Genomic DNA, 19,327 nt, shown 5'->3' on the forward strand with positions numbered 1-19,327 from the left:
AACTGGTCACACTGTCAAGTGTAAGGTTGTCATAGTGATGCTTATCACCATCAACATAGTTGACAGGTGATTGTTGACACGTGCCTTTGACATTTGGACAAGTGACAAAAGTGTGTGTGTTTGTGTGTGCTTGTGTGTTTGGGTTTGTGTGTGTGGAAGTGAACAGGCTCTCCAGTTGTCAACACATCAGATCATTTATCTGTCATTGCATAAAATAACATTTGACATAATGCCTGCTGATGTGTCATTAACACACCAGCCAGTGCAGTCTGTGTCATAACAATCTGTCTTCATATATCAATTTAATTGTCTGCTATGAATAAAAAACACAGACAAAGTAAAACGCATATTTTTTAGCATTATCCTGAAGGGGCTGGATAAATTATATGTACATGTTTCAAACAGCACATGAAATAATGCATGTAAACCTTTTAGGTATAGATAATGGAAATACATAATGATAATTCTGTCCAAGTTATGTGATATTTTTTATCTGTTTTGTTATTTATTTTTTATTTTTTTGCAAGTTTCTCCTTTCTTTACAATTCAGATTTTTTCATTTTCTAACCCAAATCTCATTAATGAGTGGGCCAGTGTCATCCTAGCTCTTATGTAGCCTCAGCATTGTTGTGGTATGTAACCTTTTTTTTCTATTTCCTCGAGTTAAGTTGTGTAGCTTAGGGAAAAGCTTGGCATTTGAAGGCAGGGTGGTTCGGAGAGGGTCTAAGGGACTCCCAGGATTTAATCAGTGTTTTTGCTCAGTTATTGATCAGTCAGTGTCAAGCCATGCCATTGCATTTTTACTCTGCATGTAAAATGAACAGCAATGAAGAAACATTGTTTACTGACTCAGCCTTCTCCATCTAATCCATGGATTTAGTTACATTTGTTTTTTCAGCTTCAAAAAAATATGATCTTGTAAAGAGTGAATACAAGGCATCTAATTAAGTACAGTGTAAAGTTGAAGTCTGAATTATTAGCCTCTCTGTTTATTTTTTCCCCCAATTTCTGTTTAATGGAGAGAAGATTTGTTTAACACATTTCTAAACATAATAGTTTTAATAACTCATTTTTAATAACTGATCTTTTTTTATCTTTGCCATGATGACAGTAAATAATATTTGTTTGGATATTTTTCAAGACACTTCTATACAGCTTAAAATGACATTTAAAGGCTTAACTAGGTTAATTATGTTAACTAGGCAGGTTAGGGTAATTAGGCAAGTTATTGTATAACAATGTTTTGTTCTGTAGACAGTCGAAAAAAACAGCTTGAAGGGGCTAATAAAATTGACCTTAAAATGTTTTTTAAAAAAATTTAAAACTACTTTTATTCTTGCAGAAATAAAATAAATAAAACTTTCTCCAGAAGAAAAAATGTTATCAGACATACTGTGAAAATTTCCTTGCTCTGTTAAACATCATTTAGGAAATATTTAAAAAAGAAAAAAAATTCAAAGGGGGGCTAATAATTCTGACTTCAATTGTACATAGCAGCAGCAAATAAGATACTGTGATTTTTTTCATAAGAAATAACAATCTTTTATAAATCCAAAACTGAACTAGTCCTGTCGAGACAAAAAGTCAGCAATTAGCAATCTCACTTTCGGTGGCATTCATTACTGGTTAATGTTAAGTCTCTTCGTTAAATTGAACATCTGAGATGCATTTTTTGTATATTTGGTGTCACACTCTCTCTGTGCTAAAGGCTAATTATCTTGAGTGGTCATAGAATCATATTGCCTGGGGTTTTAGCTCTGGCAAATCTGTACCAACCCCAAATCTGTCAATCGTCGTCTACATCAGGGGTTCTCAAACTTTTCAGCCCGTGACCATGTGACTTTAATCAAAATCTCTTTAAGGCAAGTCATTTCACTCTGCGGCCATCTTTATGTATGCTCGAGCATTCTGTCTGAATGTGGTAACATCAACTTCTTCAAAATTGCTTGCCAAGCTTATGATTGAATTTCATATTATGAATCACCAATACAATTTAAACATCAACTGTCCCTTTAGTTTCATTTCTAAAAGTCTAAATCACACAAAATCTGCAGAAACTCACATCTGGTCCAAGCCCCTCCCTCAGAGTATCGTCAGTCTATAGCGATTGATAATTGGCTCCTGTACTAGTAGACGGGGCTTTATTCACCATATTGACAGTTATACTTTTCCCCATTCAAAAAGATATGAGTGACTTGTTTTGTGTATTCTATAGTCTTTGCTTTAATCTAGCATAATAACCCCAGGGGTCGCAATCCAATGGAAAAAAGTTTAAAGGCTGATGGGTTTTTTTGTATGTTGTTTTTTATGTAACTATTAAATATGAAGTATATATTAAATATATTATGCATTAAAAACTATTTTTATCTTCTGTAGGTTATGGATAAAATATGGCAATTCTATTAGTTTAATAACATATATGAGATTTTTGGAAATAACCAAGCTACCCCCCCCCCCCCCCCTCATTGTCTCACAACCCCCCACTTTGAGAACCATAGTCTACATCAGGGGTTCTTAAAGTCTCATTTCAGAAGTAGAAATCTAAATCAAAGTTTTGGAAATTTTGTTAAACAAAACTTGTTTAAGCATACAGATACAGAACTTGATAATAAACATACATGAATCAAATCATTTTCTATTTAAAAATACATTAATAACAAAATGACGTCACAATCAAATTTTTTTTGTAAAAAAACACAACCAATATGTAAAAAGTAGCATGGTGAAAAATACAGAGCAGTCTAACCTGAGAAATGGCAATGTTTGTATTGCAACGACGTTTCTTTCATAGTGGCATTTAACATTTACTCTTCACAACTATCTCAATCAAACAAAACAGTTTTGTGCTAGATTGTAGCAAAATGAGTGTATACCTATTTGTCCAATCATGTTTGAAAACTCAAATTTTCTTTCTCAGCTTCTCTTTTCTGGAAAATTACATCATCACCCATTTAAACACTCACTGCTATGAAAATTGTCACCTGATTCCGACAAATGCCAGATGCTGACTGGATATCACACAGGAAAATTGTGTGATACTCGCATTTGTCTTAATTTTTGGACCATCTCTGAAAAGACAAGGAAAAAACTAACAAGATTAGAAGTTTTTATTTTTATTATTATTATTATTATTATTATTATTTAAGGGTTTTTTCCACCTTTTATTGAGATAGAATAGTGGAGGAGAGACAGGAAAGCATCAGGAACAGAGAGAGGGGACGGATTGGCAAAGAACCTCGAGAGGCGCTGACCAAGATTAAAAGTTTATTGTATGTTTATCAATTCACATTTTTAATCCCCTACACACAATTATTCATTCATTTTCTTTTTGGCTTAGTTCCTTTATTAATCACGGGTCACCACAGCGGAATGAACCGCCAACTTGCCCAGCATATGTTTTACACAGCAGATGCCCTTCCAGCTGTAACCCATCACTAGGAAACACCCATACACTCTCATTCACACACATACACTACGGACAATTTAGCTTCCCCAATTCACCTATAGTGCATGTCTTTGAACTTGTGGGGGAAACCGGAGCACCCGGAGGCAACCCACGCCAACACGGCGGAACATGCAAACTCCACACAGAAATGTCAACTGACCCACCTGAGGCTCGAACCAGCGACCTTCTTGCTGTGAGGCAACAGCGATACCCATTGCAACACCACACCGATACACAGGGGCGGACTGGCCATAGGGAGCACCGGGACATTTCCCGGTGGCCTGATGGTCATCTGCCACATCCACCTCCCCCCTCCCCCGCCCAACACACACTTTTCATAAACATCGCGATGTTCCCCCTGGACCCTAATCTACATATTAACAATTAGCCACTTAACAGTGAAAATAAAGGACTGTAGTGAAGTCTGGCACCTCTGAGGCCCTAAATTGACTGCGTATCGACACTGGAAGCAACAGCAGAGGCAGCGTTCTGTCTGTCAAAGCCTCTCCCTTTCTCTCCAAACTCAGCGATCCATGGACCGTGAGGGAGGGACGGGGGCTCACCGTTCTCACAAAGTCTATGTGTGGGCGGCCAAGAGAATGCCTCGCTATAGATTTTCCAGCAAATTAATGAAGGTACTGAGCGAATGAGGAGGAGGAAAGGAGCGAGAGAGAGAGAGAAAGACAGAAAGCCCCTTCCGCGCCGCAGAGAACTGAGGGAAGCCCTTGCCGCGGGGGCGAGAGCGGTGCAGATCCCTCACCCTTGATCTTTCGGCTGGCTGTGGGTGTGTGGACGCGGGCACCTCAGGGTCCTTCGGCTAAAGCCCTGGGCTGGCCGGGTGAGTGGGTGAAGAGAGGACCTTTCATGACCTTAGAGGAGGAGGAGGTAATTTCTCTCCCCCGTCTTCGCCACTCTTTTTTGTTGTTGTTGTTGTTGTGTACAGAAGTTTAACACGAGGCAGGGATGAGAAGCCGTGTGTTTAGCATGACTCCAAATGAACCACCTCTGCCTCTGCATGAGACCCCTAGTGTTCTCCACCTCATTTGCTTCTCTGCTGTCTGATTTATAGTTGCCTACCTGAGCTGTTCGCCGCTCGCAGGCTGTCTAAAGGTCACATGAAAAATGAATGGCTCTTCGGTGCTGGGGAAGGAACTCGGGAGGAGAGAGTCAGGAGGGACTGAGATGATGCCTGAATGCTTATGTCTTGCATTTCGACTTCATTTTGATCTTTTTAAAACCTATTTGTGTGTGTGTGTAGTCTGAGAGAACACTGCGGCTGTGTTACTCATAACTGTGAAGTCCCTTCTAATGAAGCAAAGAAAGTGAATTAAAGCCATAGTAAAAAAAGAAAAAAGACGCCCACTATTCCATCTGAATGACTGAGGATTAAAGAGACATCGTCAATACTCACGTCAGACCAACACCTCCACTTGAAATCATATGAAACGTCACATGCTCTAACGTTCATAGCTGTAAAATAATCGTGTACATGTTCATGTGTATTCAACGCTTTGTGTGTGTGTGTGTCTGTTTTTCAATTAAGTTTAAGCTGCGACAGCGCTCTCTCACAACTCTCATCTTCTGGTCTCCAAGGTGATAAATAAATGATATTTTGTTACCTTCCCTGTGGGACGCGTATTATTTGGTCTATCTCTCTTTCGCTGCCTGTACAGCTTATGAGCTGCGGTAGTCTTTGGACACCCACTAAGAACTTAGTGCCTAGGTAACCAGCCCTACAGAGGCAGAACACCTGCCACAGTTTGCTCAGCTCTCTAAAATGGAGGAAACTGAGCTCAAATTACTATGCTTAAAGAAGGTTTCGAGTGTTAGCATGTTTTAACGTTGATGAGACTTGAAAAATGAATCGAATTTTACCCAGAAAGACATCAGAAAAGGTATAGAATATTGGAACATGGGTTTCATCTGTTTCATAATGTTATGGCATTAGTGGTATTAATTATCTTTTAAAAATGCACCACTGTGGCACGGTTGCTCAGTGGTTGGCACTGTCACCTCACAGCAAGAAGGTCGCTGGTTTGAGTCCCATTTGGATCCTCTGGCATTTCTGTGTGGAGTTTGCATTGTTCTCTCTGTGTTCGCTTGGGTTCTCTTGAGGCTTTGGTTTTCCCCACAGTCCAAAGACATGCGGGAGAGGTGAATTGGATGAACTAAATTGGCTGTAGTGTGTGAGTGTGTGTGCATGAGAGAGTGTGTGGGTGTTTCCCAGCACAGTGTTGGATTATGAAATATATGCCAGTGTAGTTGGTGGTTCATTGGCTGTGGTGACCCGAAGGAAAATGAATGAAAGTTTAAAAATAAAACATTTCTATTTGATAATGGTTTCCCATGTGTATCCAAATCTTAAAATTGTATTTTTTTTATTTCAAATTGTGTAAATTCAATAATGTATAATCACCAAATATATATATATATATATATATATATATATATATATATATATATATATATATATATATATATATATATATATAGTTTCTTAATATTTTACAATCTTTCTTTTGCTTCAAATTTGCTGTAAATGCATTTTTGGGTTCAATTTTCATTTAGCTGCACAACGTAATTATTTTTTATGCTTTAGTCATAGTTCAAGTCAATTAAATTCAATTCATCTTTATTTCTTTAGTGCTTTTACAATGTAGATTGTGTAAAAGCAGCTTAACGTAGAACAGTGGTGCTCAACCCTGTCCCTGAAGATCGACCTTCCTGCAAAGTTCAGCTCCAACCATGATCAAACACACCTGAACCAATTAATTAGGACCTGAACAGCACTTGATAATTACAGGCAGGTGTGTTTGATTTGGGTTGCAACTGAAATCTGCAGGAAGGTCGATCTCATGAAACAGGGTTGGTCACGCCTTACGTAGAAGTTCTAGAAAATTTAAACTGTGTCTGTTAAGTTTAGTTCAGTTCAGTGTGATTTAATTTTCACTGCTGAAAGTCCAAATACTGAAGGGCAAATTCATCGATGTGCCGCTCTACAAGTCCCAGACCAAGCAAGCCAATGGCGAACAAATTTACCAAATGATGAAAGTGAAGGAAAACACCAGGCTCAGTTGGGCTCGACCATTCCTCCTCTGGCCAAACTTTTTGTGCAGAGCTGCAGTCTAGGCGCCGGAGGCTGGAGAACGTTAGACTTCTATCATGAAGAAGCTGCAGTTGTGTGTAGGTCATTCAGGCTGGCCCACAGGATCAATGTAGAGACTCGTTTGTCACTGGTGTCTTTCAGGAATCAGTCTAAAGTTCTCCACTCCTCCATGACTGATACAACATCTGCTCAGAATATGACCTGGTCCAGGATTATGGATACCTCTAGAAGTGCTTTATGATTGGCATCATCATCTCTTCGTATGTGTTGTCCTTGAGGTCCTCAATAGTTGGCATTATCTCTTCACAGGTCTTGGATAACATCAATGGCGCTGCATAATCTTGAGAGGCCTTGGGATGAGCCTCCCAAGGTGGAAATTGAGAACAAAGAAAATAATTAGTGTAGCTGCTGTTCATAGTGTATTTAAACAAGAGATATTAAATGTCAATGCAAAAATGAAGTGCTATAAATGAAAATAGCAGTTATATAAACAAACATAAAACAAACATGTAAAGCATATGAGTATTTCTAGAATTGTAGTATTTTTACATGTTATTTCAGTCAGTTTCCATGGAAACATTTAGTTAATTTTTGTTTTACAGTGTTCTTATTACAAATTACATGTGCTTATTATAGTAATAACAGTAACTGATGCATACTTCCATGCAGCAAACTTGGCTAATTTTTTTACAATAGAGACCCTAATAGAGACTTGTTAGTATTTCCATCTTGTCATAGTGTGAAGCTATAAAGCAGGAAAGATATTATTATTCTAAACACCAGAAGCTATTTTTCTGCTTTGTAACTAATCATAAGAGCCCGAAATGGAGAAAGTTCACAAAGGTTTTGTTGTCTCTGGCTTCCAGGGCTGGAAACAAGTGGCTGATGTTTATTTTTAACAAGGTCTCTGATCAGGCCCCATGTTAGTCTGACCTTAACAGTTTGTGAGGCAGATTTCTGTGTCACAATGAATGCAGGCTTCACGAACAATGGTGCTGAAAAATACAGCACCAACAAATTATGCTTGACCTCACAGCAAATGCCTCCCATAAGCACTGTTACTCATTTCACATGTCAAGATGTCTGCTAGTCTCGAAGCTGAAGAAGAAATCAGACTGTTTTTTAAGGGTCAGAGAAAGATGGAAGTTGTCATGAAAAAAAATAATTATGAAAGTTCTATAATGTTTTCTGATTCAAATAAATGCTGTTCCTTGAAACTTTCTGTTGAGTAAAGATCTGTGAATACAAAACTTATGAGTTAAGATCTGTGAATACCAAGCTGCACATTTTCAACATTGATATTTACAAGACATATTTACTGTGCACATCAACACATCAGAATTATTTTTGAAGGATAATGTGTAATTGAGATTTGTGTAATCATGCATGGTAAATATGCTGAATATGGAATATTGCACTTTTTAATGTGAATAATCTGCATTTTGAAATATTATTACATACTCTTAAAACTCAACGCAGTTGTCTTAAATGGTTCAAATATTTCAAAATGTTTTTAATCAAATAAATGCAGCCTCTCTGAGCACAGCACTACATTTTAAAGGGGTGGTGCAGAGTGTATTTTTAAGGCTTGGTTGTAGTTATAAGATGCAAACCGATGTGTGTTCATGCTTCAGTTGTAGTAAATAAGGTTATTTTTTCATATATCTTACTTTGATTATATTCTGCTATTCAGCTAACATGAAAACCAGTGTCATATTTCCTAGTTCCTCTGATTGGTCAGCTAATGCTGTGATATGCGGATTGTCTCCACGTCGCCTCATCACACCCCTACAAGCACGTGCTTTTGCACTGTGTAGCTGAATCAGACAGAAAATGAAGAGCACACAGCTCATGCCTGCTCTCTAAAATAAAATCTGTCTGTAAAATAAAATAAAAGTGTCTTTCACATATATTCGGAATAAGCATGTGTAAGTAATATGAAACGTTCACATATCTTTTGTGAGTTTGTTATTTGAGATGTAGAACGCAGGGAAAGTGTCTGCCTAGAGGGACACTGCAGTGCTGGTGAAGACTGTGGGTGTTTTACAGTGGTTTGACGGATGAATATGAATTTGTAGCTGAATAGTTAGCGGTGACAAATTGCATTTCCTGTTGTTTACATCCTTGTTTACGTCCTCGCTACAACACACCATTAGCGCTGGAAACTGTGCTTGTAATAGATAAATTTTATCAAATTAAAACACTTACAGGGTGTGGCTCACAATCCACAGCTTTGTCGATTGAAGGAGTTTTTAGCCGAATCCAGCACTGAACTGGGAGAGATTTTGAAAGCTCTCCTTTGTCAAATGCTAGCTATATATTTTTTTTTAATAGTTCTCTAAAACATAGCTAAAATTAAACTGTAAGCATTTCTCTTTATGTCGTGTCCTTTGAAACCCCAACTACAGAAACAAAAGAAGCTCAATGAAAAGCAGCATTTGGACGGCATTTAGCTTTCTCTGCTAAAACATTACAGTGCCTCTGGCCACACCCCTTCACCTGTGCATGGTGTATGCGTGTGGTAGCACTCGTAACCTGAAGTGTTTGTGATCTCACTAACCCGGATGTATTTTTTTGTAGTCCCCAAACTTTGTTTGCTGTAGGCTTTGCTAAGCTAACTCTGAAAAAGCCAATGTCTTCCTTTGCATTGACCTTTGAGCGTCTTTCATTCAGAGATGTTGTGTATCTTCACACAGCTACATTACACATCAACTAAAGTTTCAAATATGATATCGTAGTGGACCACCCCTTTAAACACAGTAGTCAACGTTTGAAGTGAATACAAAAAGTTTTTTTAAATTGTCATAAAACAAGTATGGGTTTTGTTCAATAGATTTAGGACAGCTTTGATGAAAGGTTATAATCCACTTCAAATGTTTACTGCTGTATATTTATTAGGGATTGCGTCTGCAAATGGACACTTTTGTAGCTTTTGCAAACACTTTAACATGCTTTTTGAATGGATTATCCAAACCATCGTTGTTCATTAATATTTATTTAATCATTTTGCCTCTTTTCTTTTGCTGTATTCAGACAATTATTTTTATAGAATAATGAGTGGCCCCGTCCTTGTCCATTTTTAAATCCCTTTTAAAAACTCACCTATTCAACCTGCCCTACTAATATTTTACTCTCTTTTATATGGTTTTATAGTCTGTTATTCTGTTATGTTCATCTGTGCTGGCTCTGTTTATTCTGAATTTTTACAATCTGTTATTTCTGTTACTTTTTAATTTCAATTTCAATGTAGTTTTATTACAATGGTCACGCTTTACAATAAGCTTTCATTAATGTTACTTAATGTATTCACTAACATCAGCTAACAATAAAAAATACCTGCACAGCATTTATTAATCATAGTTCAACATTATCTTATGTATTATTAAAAGGCAAATTGGTGCTTGTTAATATTAGTCAGTACGCTGTGAGTTAACATGAACTAAAAATAAACAAGTGTTTTCATTAACTATCATTAACAAAGATGAATAAATAGTGTAATAAATGTATTGTTTTTGTTTGTTCATGTTAGTAAATACATGAACTAAAATTAACTAATACAACTTTATTTTAAAGTGTAACTATTATAATAGCTCTACGTGTAGTTTGATTTTATGTGCAGTCTTGTGGTTGTTTTTAAATGTGCGTTATTAATAAATAAACTTAAACTTGCATATTTTTATATTAAATATGAAAAGAAGAGTTGACTTCTTATCTCCTTTCTCGTCTGTTTTCTGTATTGTCAAGGGGAAAAGTGAAGCCAGTACTAGGGAGGTTCAGTGAGCTCAATAACCTGCTCCCAGCTTTGGGTTTGGGTCCTGGGACTGTGGATGCTGCTCTCCTGGATGCTGGTTGCTCCTCCATGCAGATGGATTCAGCAGAAAGGGGCTTCTCCCTCAGCAAAGACGGACCACTAGACATGAGGATGGATGGAGACAGGTTGGACCACTTTAGTAGAAACACTCATTGTCACTGTTGTTCCAAAAAAATCATTTGTGCTATTAGTAACGGCCGATTCCCTCTTGATATATACTGATGGCCACAGTTATTAATCTTGGCTCACTCTGTTATTGATTACATCTACAGAGGTTCCATGCTTCTCTATTATAGCTATTCAAAACTAATTCTGAACAGGTGTAAGGCTTAATCTAATTACAGCTTAATACAATAAAATGATGACTAAGCTCTGCAGAGTCCGGTGATTCACAGACAGCGCTTTGAGGGACACATGGAATTTGAGTGTTAAGATGAATGGACGAATGAACACAAGTCATTTAGGAAGCGAGAAACAAAAAAATGCAAAGGTCAGGCCACAGTGCCTTTATATCTTGAACATAAGTGATTTTGTATATTTTCTTGTATCTGATATGTTCAGTTCATTCATTGATATATCTGAAAGATGTACAAATGTAGCAGTGCTGTAATTGACAGTGTGTGGTTAAGAATATTGTGGATGAAACCGTCAAACTGACAACAACAGAGAAGGACTGCACTCCTAACGCGGAGGCAAATAGTCGGAATTGATTGAAGATTACCAAAAAATGCCTTTTTTTCCAGTGGATTGACGTGGCAAAATAAACATTTAAAATTTAGATTAACCACTTTATGTGTGTTTTTAACTAAGAAATTAATGTGTTTAATGCAAGGTATCTAGGTGGGTTAAAGGTGCTGAATGTTATGTAAGTTTTTGACTCTTCTAAAGCATAAAATACCATAATATGTTTACAAATATTTAAGAAACATGTTAAGTTAACACTCTTGTTTATCTGAAAAATCTCAATGCTAAAGTCGGATATTCTGCTTTGAAAATTTTCATTACGTGCCAGAACGTCTGTCACCCTGGGTTGCCTGGGTGGAAAACAGCGTATTTCATTCATTCAGTCAGGAAGGCTCTCAAAGTATGTGTCTGTGACTGAAATGTGACCACTGGTGGACAGTAGCAGCCTCCGTAATACGCAGATTTAGAGTTCCACATGAGGTGGTAATTAATTAGCAAATAATATAAGTATTACGAACGTAAACTTTAGGTGAGCAGGTTACATTGTATCTCTGTGTCCTAACAACATGCTACATGATGAGATTTGCAGTGAAAAGCGATTTGTCTGTTTACACCAGACGAAACAGGAAAGAAATTTAAATAAAGCCATTCAGAACCACAGAATAGTGCACTTACTGCACTCCAACGAAAATGGTTAGGATTATAATCTATATAATACATATTAAACCTCTTTAACATTATTAAATGTAGATGAATCACTGTTAGCTTGCACCGAGTCTAAAGTTCAATTTCAAATGGTTTATTTAATTTTCAAGATCTGCTGCTGCTTTCAGTAGTATGACAATAAATGTCACGTAAAATGGAATTCAAACTCACATTATTAGCATTTACCACCGAATAAAGCACATGAGGTGTACCTGAGGTGATCATTGTCAATTTTCTGTTGTTCACCTGTGAGAAATAGAAGCTGTTTTTAAAATATTAATTCCAGGTGTTGATTAGAACAAAAACTCATTTTAATAAGGAGAATATTCCTTCTATCACATGCCATTGCTTTTATTTAGAGCACAAATCAGCCTTTAGGCTCGATAGTCAGGCACACTCCTGTTGTCAATCTGGCAACCTGCGCTTGCGTGTTTTGAACCAGGCGTACAATACGTAGTTCAACCACTGGGTGTCAAACTTACATACTGCACCTTTAAGTTAAGATGCAGGAAAAGGTTTAATACCTAGTTAATATAATGGCTTTGATAAGTACATAATATGTATATGCGAAGCAGGACTGTGAAATATAGTGCTACCGCTCCAGAGTCTGAATTGGTTGAAAATGGAATTTTATTATTATAAAGGGGAAAATTTATTTTATTATTATTATTTTATTATGTATATCTTGTTATTTTGTATTGTTTCTGTACAGCACTATGGTCAACTTTTGCTGTATTAAAATGTGCTTTATAAATAAAGTGAACAAATAAAGCAAGGCCAAGTTTGACTTTTTTCAGTCCACAACCGATTCGATTTTGCAAACCACTATCTATCATTTAAAAACATTTCACTAACAATTTACTGTAGTGCTTCTATGAATTATTCAAATAATGTTGAAGGCCTATTAGGTGTCATGTTATATGTATTTATATATATTGTGACTAATACAATATACAACTGTATACAATTAATTATATTACTGTATACTATTATACTTCATTAATAGTGAATTATACAAGATAGATTAATGCAGAAAATGTTAAAAAAATTATAATTGAAAAAAAATAAATTTTAAAATGTCACATTTAACTTAAAGGTTTACAAATATGAGTAAAAGTACAAATCAATTCAATAGCAACAATATCATGTAGCAATAATTTGATGCTTTAAATAGACTAATAAGGTATAATGTGCCCTAAAAAAGACTCAGTGTAGTATTTCACGTAACAAATTTAACAGCATATGGTTTTGAAAAGGCATATGGTTGAATAAGTAATCACAGACCTTTAGGTGAAATATCACTTTAAAAATAGTTAATCTTTCACTGCAAACACTCTCTTATATTAAAATCTGTGAAACGTGAATGTGTTTCTGCACCATTTAAACTGGGAAACCACGTAAGCGATTTGATCTGATTGCTATATACATTATAACACTTTCCCAACCTTTTACCAGTAAACCTATTCATCTAAAGTAACGTTTTTTTAAACGTGTATGTGGGAAACACTGACGTAGAGTGACATTTTACCATCACTGTCATTTCACAAAACTTTTACGCCTCTCATGCTTTCCTATAATTTGAAGAGGAACGAGAGGGTTTCTTCTCTTATTAGGAAGTTTTGTCAAAGTTTTCACTGTGATAATGAGGTGGAAATCCCGCCAACTATAACCGACTCTGAACTTTTTTCTGGGGGCGAGATGAAATGATTGAAAAAAAAAGAGAGAGACTGAAAGAAAAAAGAAAAAGGGCAAGATCTAGTGCTCTAGTCAATCGAGGTCCTGCCCACTGTATCTGAATACACTTGATCCTCAAGATCCACAAAACCAGTGGGAGAATTAAACTTTCCCACAGCATGATGCAGTCAGTCGACACAAGCTGGCCTTGAAGAAGAACAGAGCATGTTTTGCATTAAACAGCATGTCTCTAATTTTGAATTACTCATACTGTGCTATTATTTGTGAGAATGTAAAGAGGAGAGGACATATTATGAATAAGGTGAGATCACAATCTACACTGATTTCAATAGAATGGAAGATATTGAATTTTACGTCTCTAATGTTGTATGCATTTCATGGTTAAAGTAGACTCCAGGTGACAAAAGACTGCTTTTGCACATGTCTGTGGAAGTACATTGGAGTAAATAAATAAATAAATAAATAAATAAATAAATAAATAAATAAATAAATAAATAAATAAATAAATAAAAACTATTTTTGCACTGTAAAACCCAAATTAATGAGGTGTTGGAAGACAATATATTTTTAATGAGATGTTGACAAATATCTGAGTTTAACTAATATTGTTGCTTTGGCTTGGTTTAGATGATATATATTACATTAAATTTGCAAAAACATATCTTAAAAAAATGTAAAGGGTGAAATCAAGTCAACACTAAAAAAAGTATTAATGTTGATTGGAATAAACACAAATCCAGCCAATATAAATATTTATAAAGCTTTGAGAGTCAGGTTTGGGCCAACTACAAAAATACTACAAAAAGTTAATTTCAATGGACAGTGAGCGACTTCCGGCGACCTCCGTCTACGTGAGCGACAGTGACCGTTGGTGACCAGGTGGGTGTGTTGAGTGATGGGACAAAGTTGAGAATCCTTCAACTTCATGCAAATGAAGAACGACTTTCTTGAGCGACAGCCAGTGGGAACACCAGCAGAGCTCACGTGATCCTTGCTCAGAGGCCAGTTGAATTCGTGCTGTATACTTACACACCCCTGCATTTAAAGCAAGTTGCCACACAGAGCGAAAGGCAGCTACAAAGTTGTTGCTAGTCTGAATGAGGCATTACACTGCAGATGCCCTTCCAGCTGCAACCCAGTTCTGGGAAACATCCATACACACATCCACACACAAACGCTATGGCCAATAAAGTTTATTCAGTTCACCTATAGCGCATGTCTTTGGACTGTGGGAGAAACTGGAGCACCCAGAGGAAACCCATGCGAACACGGGGAGACCATGCAAACTCCACACAGAAATACCAACTGACTCCGCTCGGGCTCGAACCAGCGACCTTCTTGTTGTGAGGCAACAATGCTAACCACTCAGCCACCAAGTCGCCCCAAAAATTAACTATTTAAATATATTTTTATTTTAAGAGAGAAACTGCATGAACATCAAAAAAAGTCTGTGGAACTAGTTAAAAATTAATAATCAGTTGAAGCTGTTTGAAAATTGGTGATTCATTCCACCGTGGTGACCCCTGATAAATAAGGGACTAAGCTTAATGAAAATGAATGTTTGAAACTTAAAAAAAAAAGTTGGGCTTTCTTCTTCAAACATGTAAACAGTGTTTAATTAGTTCTGTTACTTGCCTTTCTTTGTAAAAATTTGACAATTAAAAAAAAAAATTCTAAATAAAATTCTATTCACTCCCTTTACCTCACAGTCAGTAAAGAGACAAACAGAAGTGCCAGTCAGAATTCAAAGCATCAAAACTCTAAATCTCAGGAAATAATTGCATGGGTACAAGTATAGACACTTGAACATCTGACTCGAGAGGTTTAGAGAATATCTGAATCACTGGGAGTATATGAATCACAGTAAATGTATGTGCAAGCATACTGAACATCTGCCGACTGAAACCGACTACATCACACATCCCATTTTATTCATATTACTAAGCTAATATATTTCCCCATTATGCAGGTGTGTAACTTGGTCTGGTTTTACCCTGCTTTCTTTGTTCTTCCTGCTGCGTGCGTACGTGTTTTCCTAAAGAAAGAAAAAGCGAATGCATTATTCAGTTCATGATTTGATATTTTTATATTTGTCGCTAACCGTTTCTCCCTCCTGTTCTCTCTCATGTACACACACGCTCTGTTTCTCTCTTTTTATAGATCTGGAGCCCACATCTCCCAGAGTGGGAAGGGTGGGAGGGGTTTTCGCTGGTGTCTTAGAGCTGTCAGGCTTGGCTTCTGTCAGCCAGGAACTTGTGACGTCAAGCTGCTTAATTGGGCTCCTCTTTGTGCGTAGGTACCCCGACATGCCCTGCGCAGCTGACGTGGTCAACGCCTTAGATCAACAGGCGCTTGCGTCCGTGCTGGCCGCGTACGGGGAGGAGCGGCACACCAGGAAAATTGCGGCGGCCATCGCACAGGCACGCAGCGTCTACCCCATCGGCCGGACCCTGCAACTGGCCAGCATCGTAGCAGGTACCCCCCCTCATTAATTCCCTACTCTAGAGGGAGCCGAGGAGAGAGATATTAATGCAAACTCTCCCTATGGGACCTATTTGTCCTGAAAAAAAGGGAAGGGGAGAAAAGATGGCGTTTTCTAATCAGTCGAAATTTCCTCCTTCCCCCCCTCTGCTTCTCACTGTCTGAGTGTCCATCAGCAACACATTCCTTGTGATTGACAAGACTCTTGCTAAAATAAAAAAAGCGGAGCGAGTGAAGGAGCAGAAGCGAAAGTGCTGCAGGTGGGGATCTGTGCGTTTTTTAGCCCCTTAATTCGTATTTAGACTCGCACTCCCATCCTCTCCTCCCCCAGACCCCCCAACCCCCCCACCCTTGTATCCTTTGATTTGTTTCTCACACTCGCTCCCTCCCTTTTCATGCCCTTCACTGCACCCCCACCAACACACTTCTCCGAACGCACGCTTCACACACACACACCACATTGCGGCAGCTCGATGCTTTTTGATATTATATTTATCGGCTGCTTTATTTTCGCTGGCGCTGTTTCCATAGCCTGACGCTGGCGATGAGATAGAGAGTCGCTTCTGAAGATGATGCTAGCACGAGGCGTGCACGTGCGTCACGCCAGGAGAACAGGTGTGACTAAGGGCAGTTGTTTGATCTTCTTTGAAGAGTAGAGAGAGTCAACAACAATGTTTATTCCAATCAATCTGGAAGCTTCTGACTCCCGAGGGTCCCTAGGGGTCAGCGGTGGGTTGCTGGCATTACCGTTGCCAAGGGAAGCGATTGATGGAGCCGGAGGAGGCTTGATACGTGTACATTTGTATATGTGTGTGTTTATCGGTGCTGATGATGGGCGAATGGGAGGGGTTTAGACACCATAACAATGGGCATCATGGGATTTCTCCTTCTTATGAGCTCTTTGTTTCCTTACATGAGCCTGCAAAACCCCACAATGCCTCTGTGCCCTTGGTTTTTAAAGGCTTTTTTTTAGGGCAGATGAGTTTGTGAACATTGTGTGCAGTCATTTGCTTTGTTTAGCATCAATGGGGGTTATACTGCAAATATAATTTCAGCCTTTCCATGTTAAATTCAGTGTTACTTGCAATTTCTTGGTAGTTATTTGTAAAATTTACTTGGAATTCCAGGCTTTCTTAATAATTCCTACATTACTGATTTAGTGTTGCTACTGATTGATGGTTTTATCCCATGTTAAAACAGGGAATCCGCACTATTTAGCGAGACACATTAGAGAAGAGACGAGGTCATGGCGATCTAATATTCTCATCAGTATGAACCCAGCTGGCGTGACAGAAGATTATCCAGATTCCCAAAGGAAAGTGTCCCTCGTTCCCAATGCGCAGATCAGCTTTCTACATATCAGACCACTTTGAATCATAATGAGCATCAGCCTAAATCTGGCATGGAGTCTGTAATTCGCACCCTCAATAACCCCAGGCGAGCACATGGGCCTCTTGCCTACACCTTTAAGTCATCAATCTAACTCTATCATGAAACATTCAGACTCGTTTGGAGTGGCTCGCAGGTTTTGACACCTTGGGCCACTTTCTTTGTTAAATTCAGTGTTACTTGCCATTTCTTTGTATTTATTTGCAAAATTTACTTGGAATTCCAGGCTTTCTTAATAATTCCTTAATAATCGATAAATTCAGATCAGCTTTCTACATATCAGACCACTTTGAATTATAATGAGCATCAGCCTAAATCTAGCATAGAGCCTGTAATTCGCACCCTCAAAAACCCCAGGTGGGCACATGGGCCTCTCGCATACATCTTTAAGTCATCAATCTAACTCTACCATGACATATTCAGATTCATTTGGAGTTCCTCGCACGTTTTGACAGCATGGTTAAACAGTTGTTTAAGCTGCTGGTCATGCTTTAATATCACTGTAAGAGACACTAATCAGCCCACTATTGATCACTGGTTGAAGAGCAGACTCGTTAGAGTGTTGATGAAAATTGATCTTTTGCTGTCTCCTTCCATGTTTCCTGAGGCCCCCCATCACACTTTTGGAATTAAGGCAGTCCTTAAAGTCTGTTTGTGCTCTATGATGCTACTTAAGAGTGTCATAGAATGCATTCTGTTTAATTTGTTCTATTATGTCTACATAGAAAGTTTGTGGCTAACGTAACTGCAATAAATTCCAGAAATAAATTTTACAAGCTCATTTATGTAGCTAGAAATTAGCCCTAGAGTTGACCCTTCGCTAAGCCACACACCAATCGTGGCATAGCAACCGTAGCTACGCGCGGGAGATCTGTCAAGCTTTCGAGCGAGGGAAACAAGCCAAAGCATTGTGCAAATCTGATACCTGGTATCCTAAAAGTTTGGTCGGGGTGGTGGAATTTTTTTCCTTTTCAAAACCTAAAACCCAAGGGGAGAAATGCCAGAGTGAATCAAGCACATGAAATTACAGAACAAAACCGAGATGTGATCACAATCTGCGCACTTGCGATCAATATACTTCACCCGCAGCTGTTTTTCAGTCATTTATAACCCTCATTTCCATGTCAGAGCTACAATTCACTGATGTATTCATCGGTCTTTTGGAGATTTAGTCATTGGTGACAGCATTATAGCGGGTTAGTGTCTGCTTTTATATTTGGTGTCTGATAAATATTTGCTGGTAGGGAAAATCTATTTGTTCACTTCTGCTATTTATACTTCGATTTGCATTTTAATTTATTTATTTCTTCCACTTACCTGCAAATTAGATTAGAAACCGGATAAAGAGCACACAAACATGCTGACAGTTATAGGTACTGTACACTGTTATGGGTCAATGATGCTAATATTTGGCACAAATCCATCAATTTCCCCTTTCTGGCTGTTCTTTCTATCAATGAGTTATGTAGAAGCACTGTCCATGCGCGTATCCTCGTCGGTTAGTAACGCTAAGTTATATTTCATTGCGCAACAATTAATCTATCAGGCCTTTTGACTAAAAAAGAGAAATCATGGTTTATTTGTAAATTTCACCTAGATCCTACTGTGCATGAAATAAGCTGGTGAATGGTCAGTGTATGATGGGGCTAGGCTAACTTAGCTTCTATTTTGATTAAATTATTTTCTAGCCGGTCACGTATTATGTCGTAAGTATAAACCTGCAATACATACTACTAGCCTTTTTTTTTTTTACTTAAATAAGATTTATTTTTGGCCTTTTTGCCTTTATTTGATAGGACAGTATTGAGACAGGAAGCAAAGTTGGAGAGAGAGAGGGGGGGTAGGGTAGGGAAATGTCCTCGAGCCAGGATTCGAACTCGGGACACCCTGACGTGCTACTGCACCATATGTCGGCGCTAACCAGTAGGCTATTGCACCGACTCTACAGTCTTTTTTTTTTGTCTGGCTTTCTCGGATATCTCACCTGTTCACCAAAAATTACTTATTATAT

General features: G+C 38.0%; 1 protein-coding gene across 1 annotated transcript in view; it reads left to right on the forward strand.

Moving 5' to 3' along the window:
* The window catches only part of mettl15 (methyltransferase 15, mitochondrial 12S rRNA N4-cytidine), a 133,084-nt gene that overhangs the window by 96,341 nt on the left and 17,416 nt on the right, over positions 1 to 19,327 (forward strand). The window contains exons 4-5 of the mRNA XM_056461612.1: positions 10,296 to 10,487; positions 15,743 to 15,921. Coding sequence (XP_056317587.1) covers positions 10,296 to 10,487; positions 15,743 to 15,921 — 371 coding nt within the window. The remainder of the gene's footprint in view (positions 1 to 10,295; positions 10,488 to 15,742; positions 15,922 to 19,327) is intronic.

Source organism: Danio aesculapii, chromosome 7 (assembly GCF_903798145.1).
Source record: "Danio aesculapii chromosome 7, fDanAes4.1, whole genome shotgun sequence".
Lineage (NCBI taxonomy): Eukaryota > Metazoa > Chordata > Actinopteri > Cypriniformes > Danionidae > Danio > Danio aesculapii.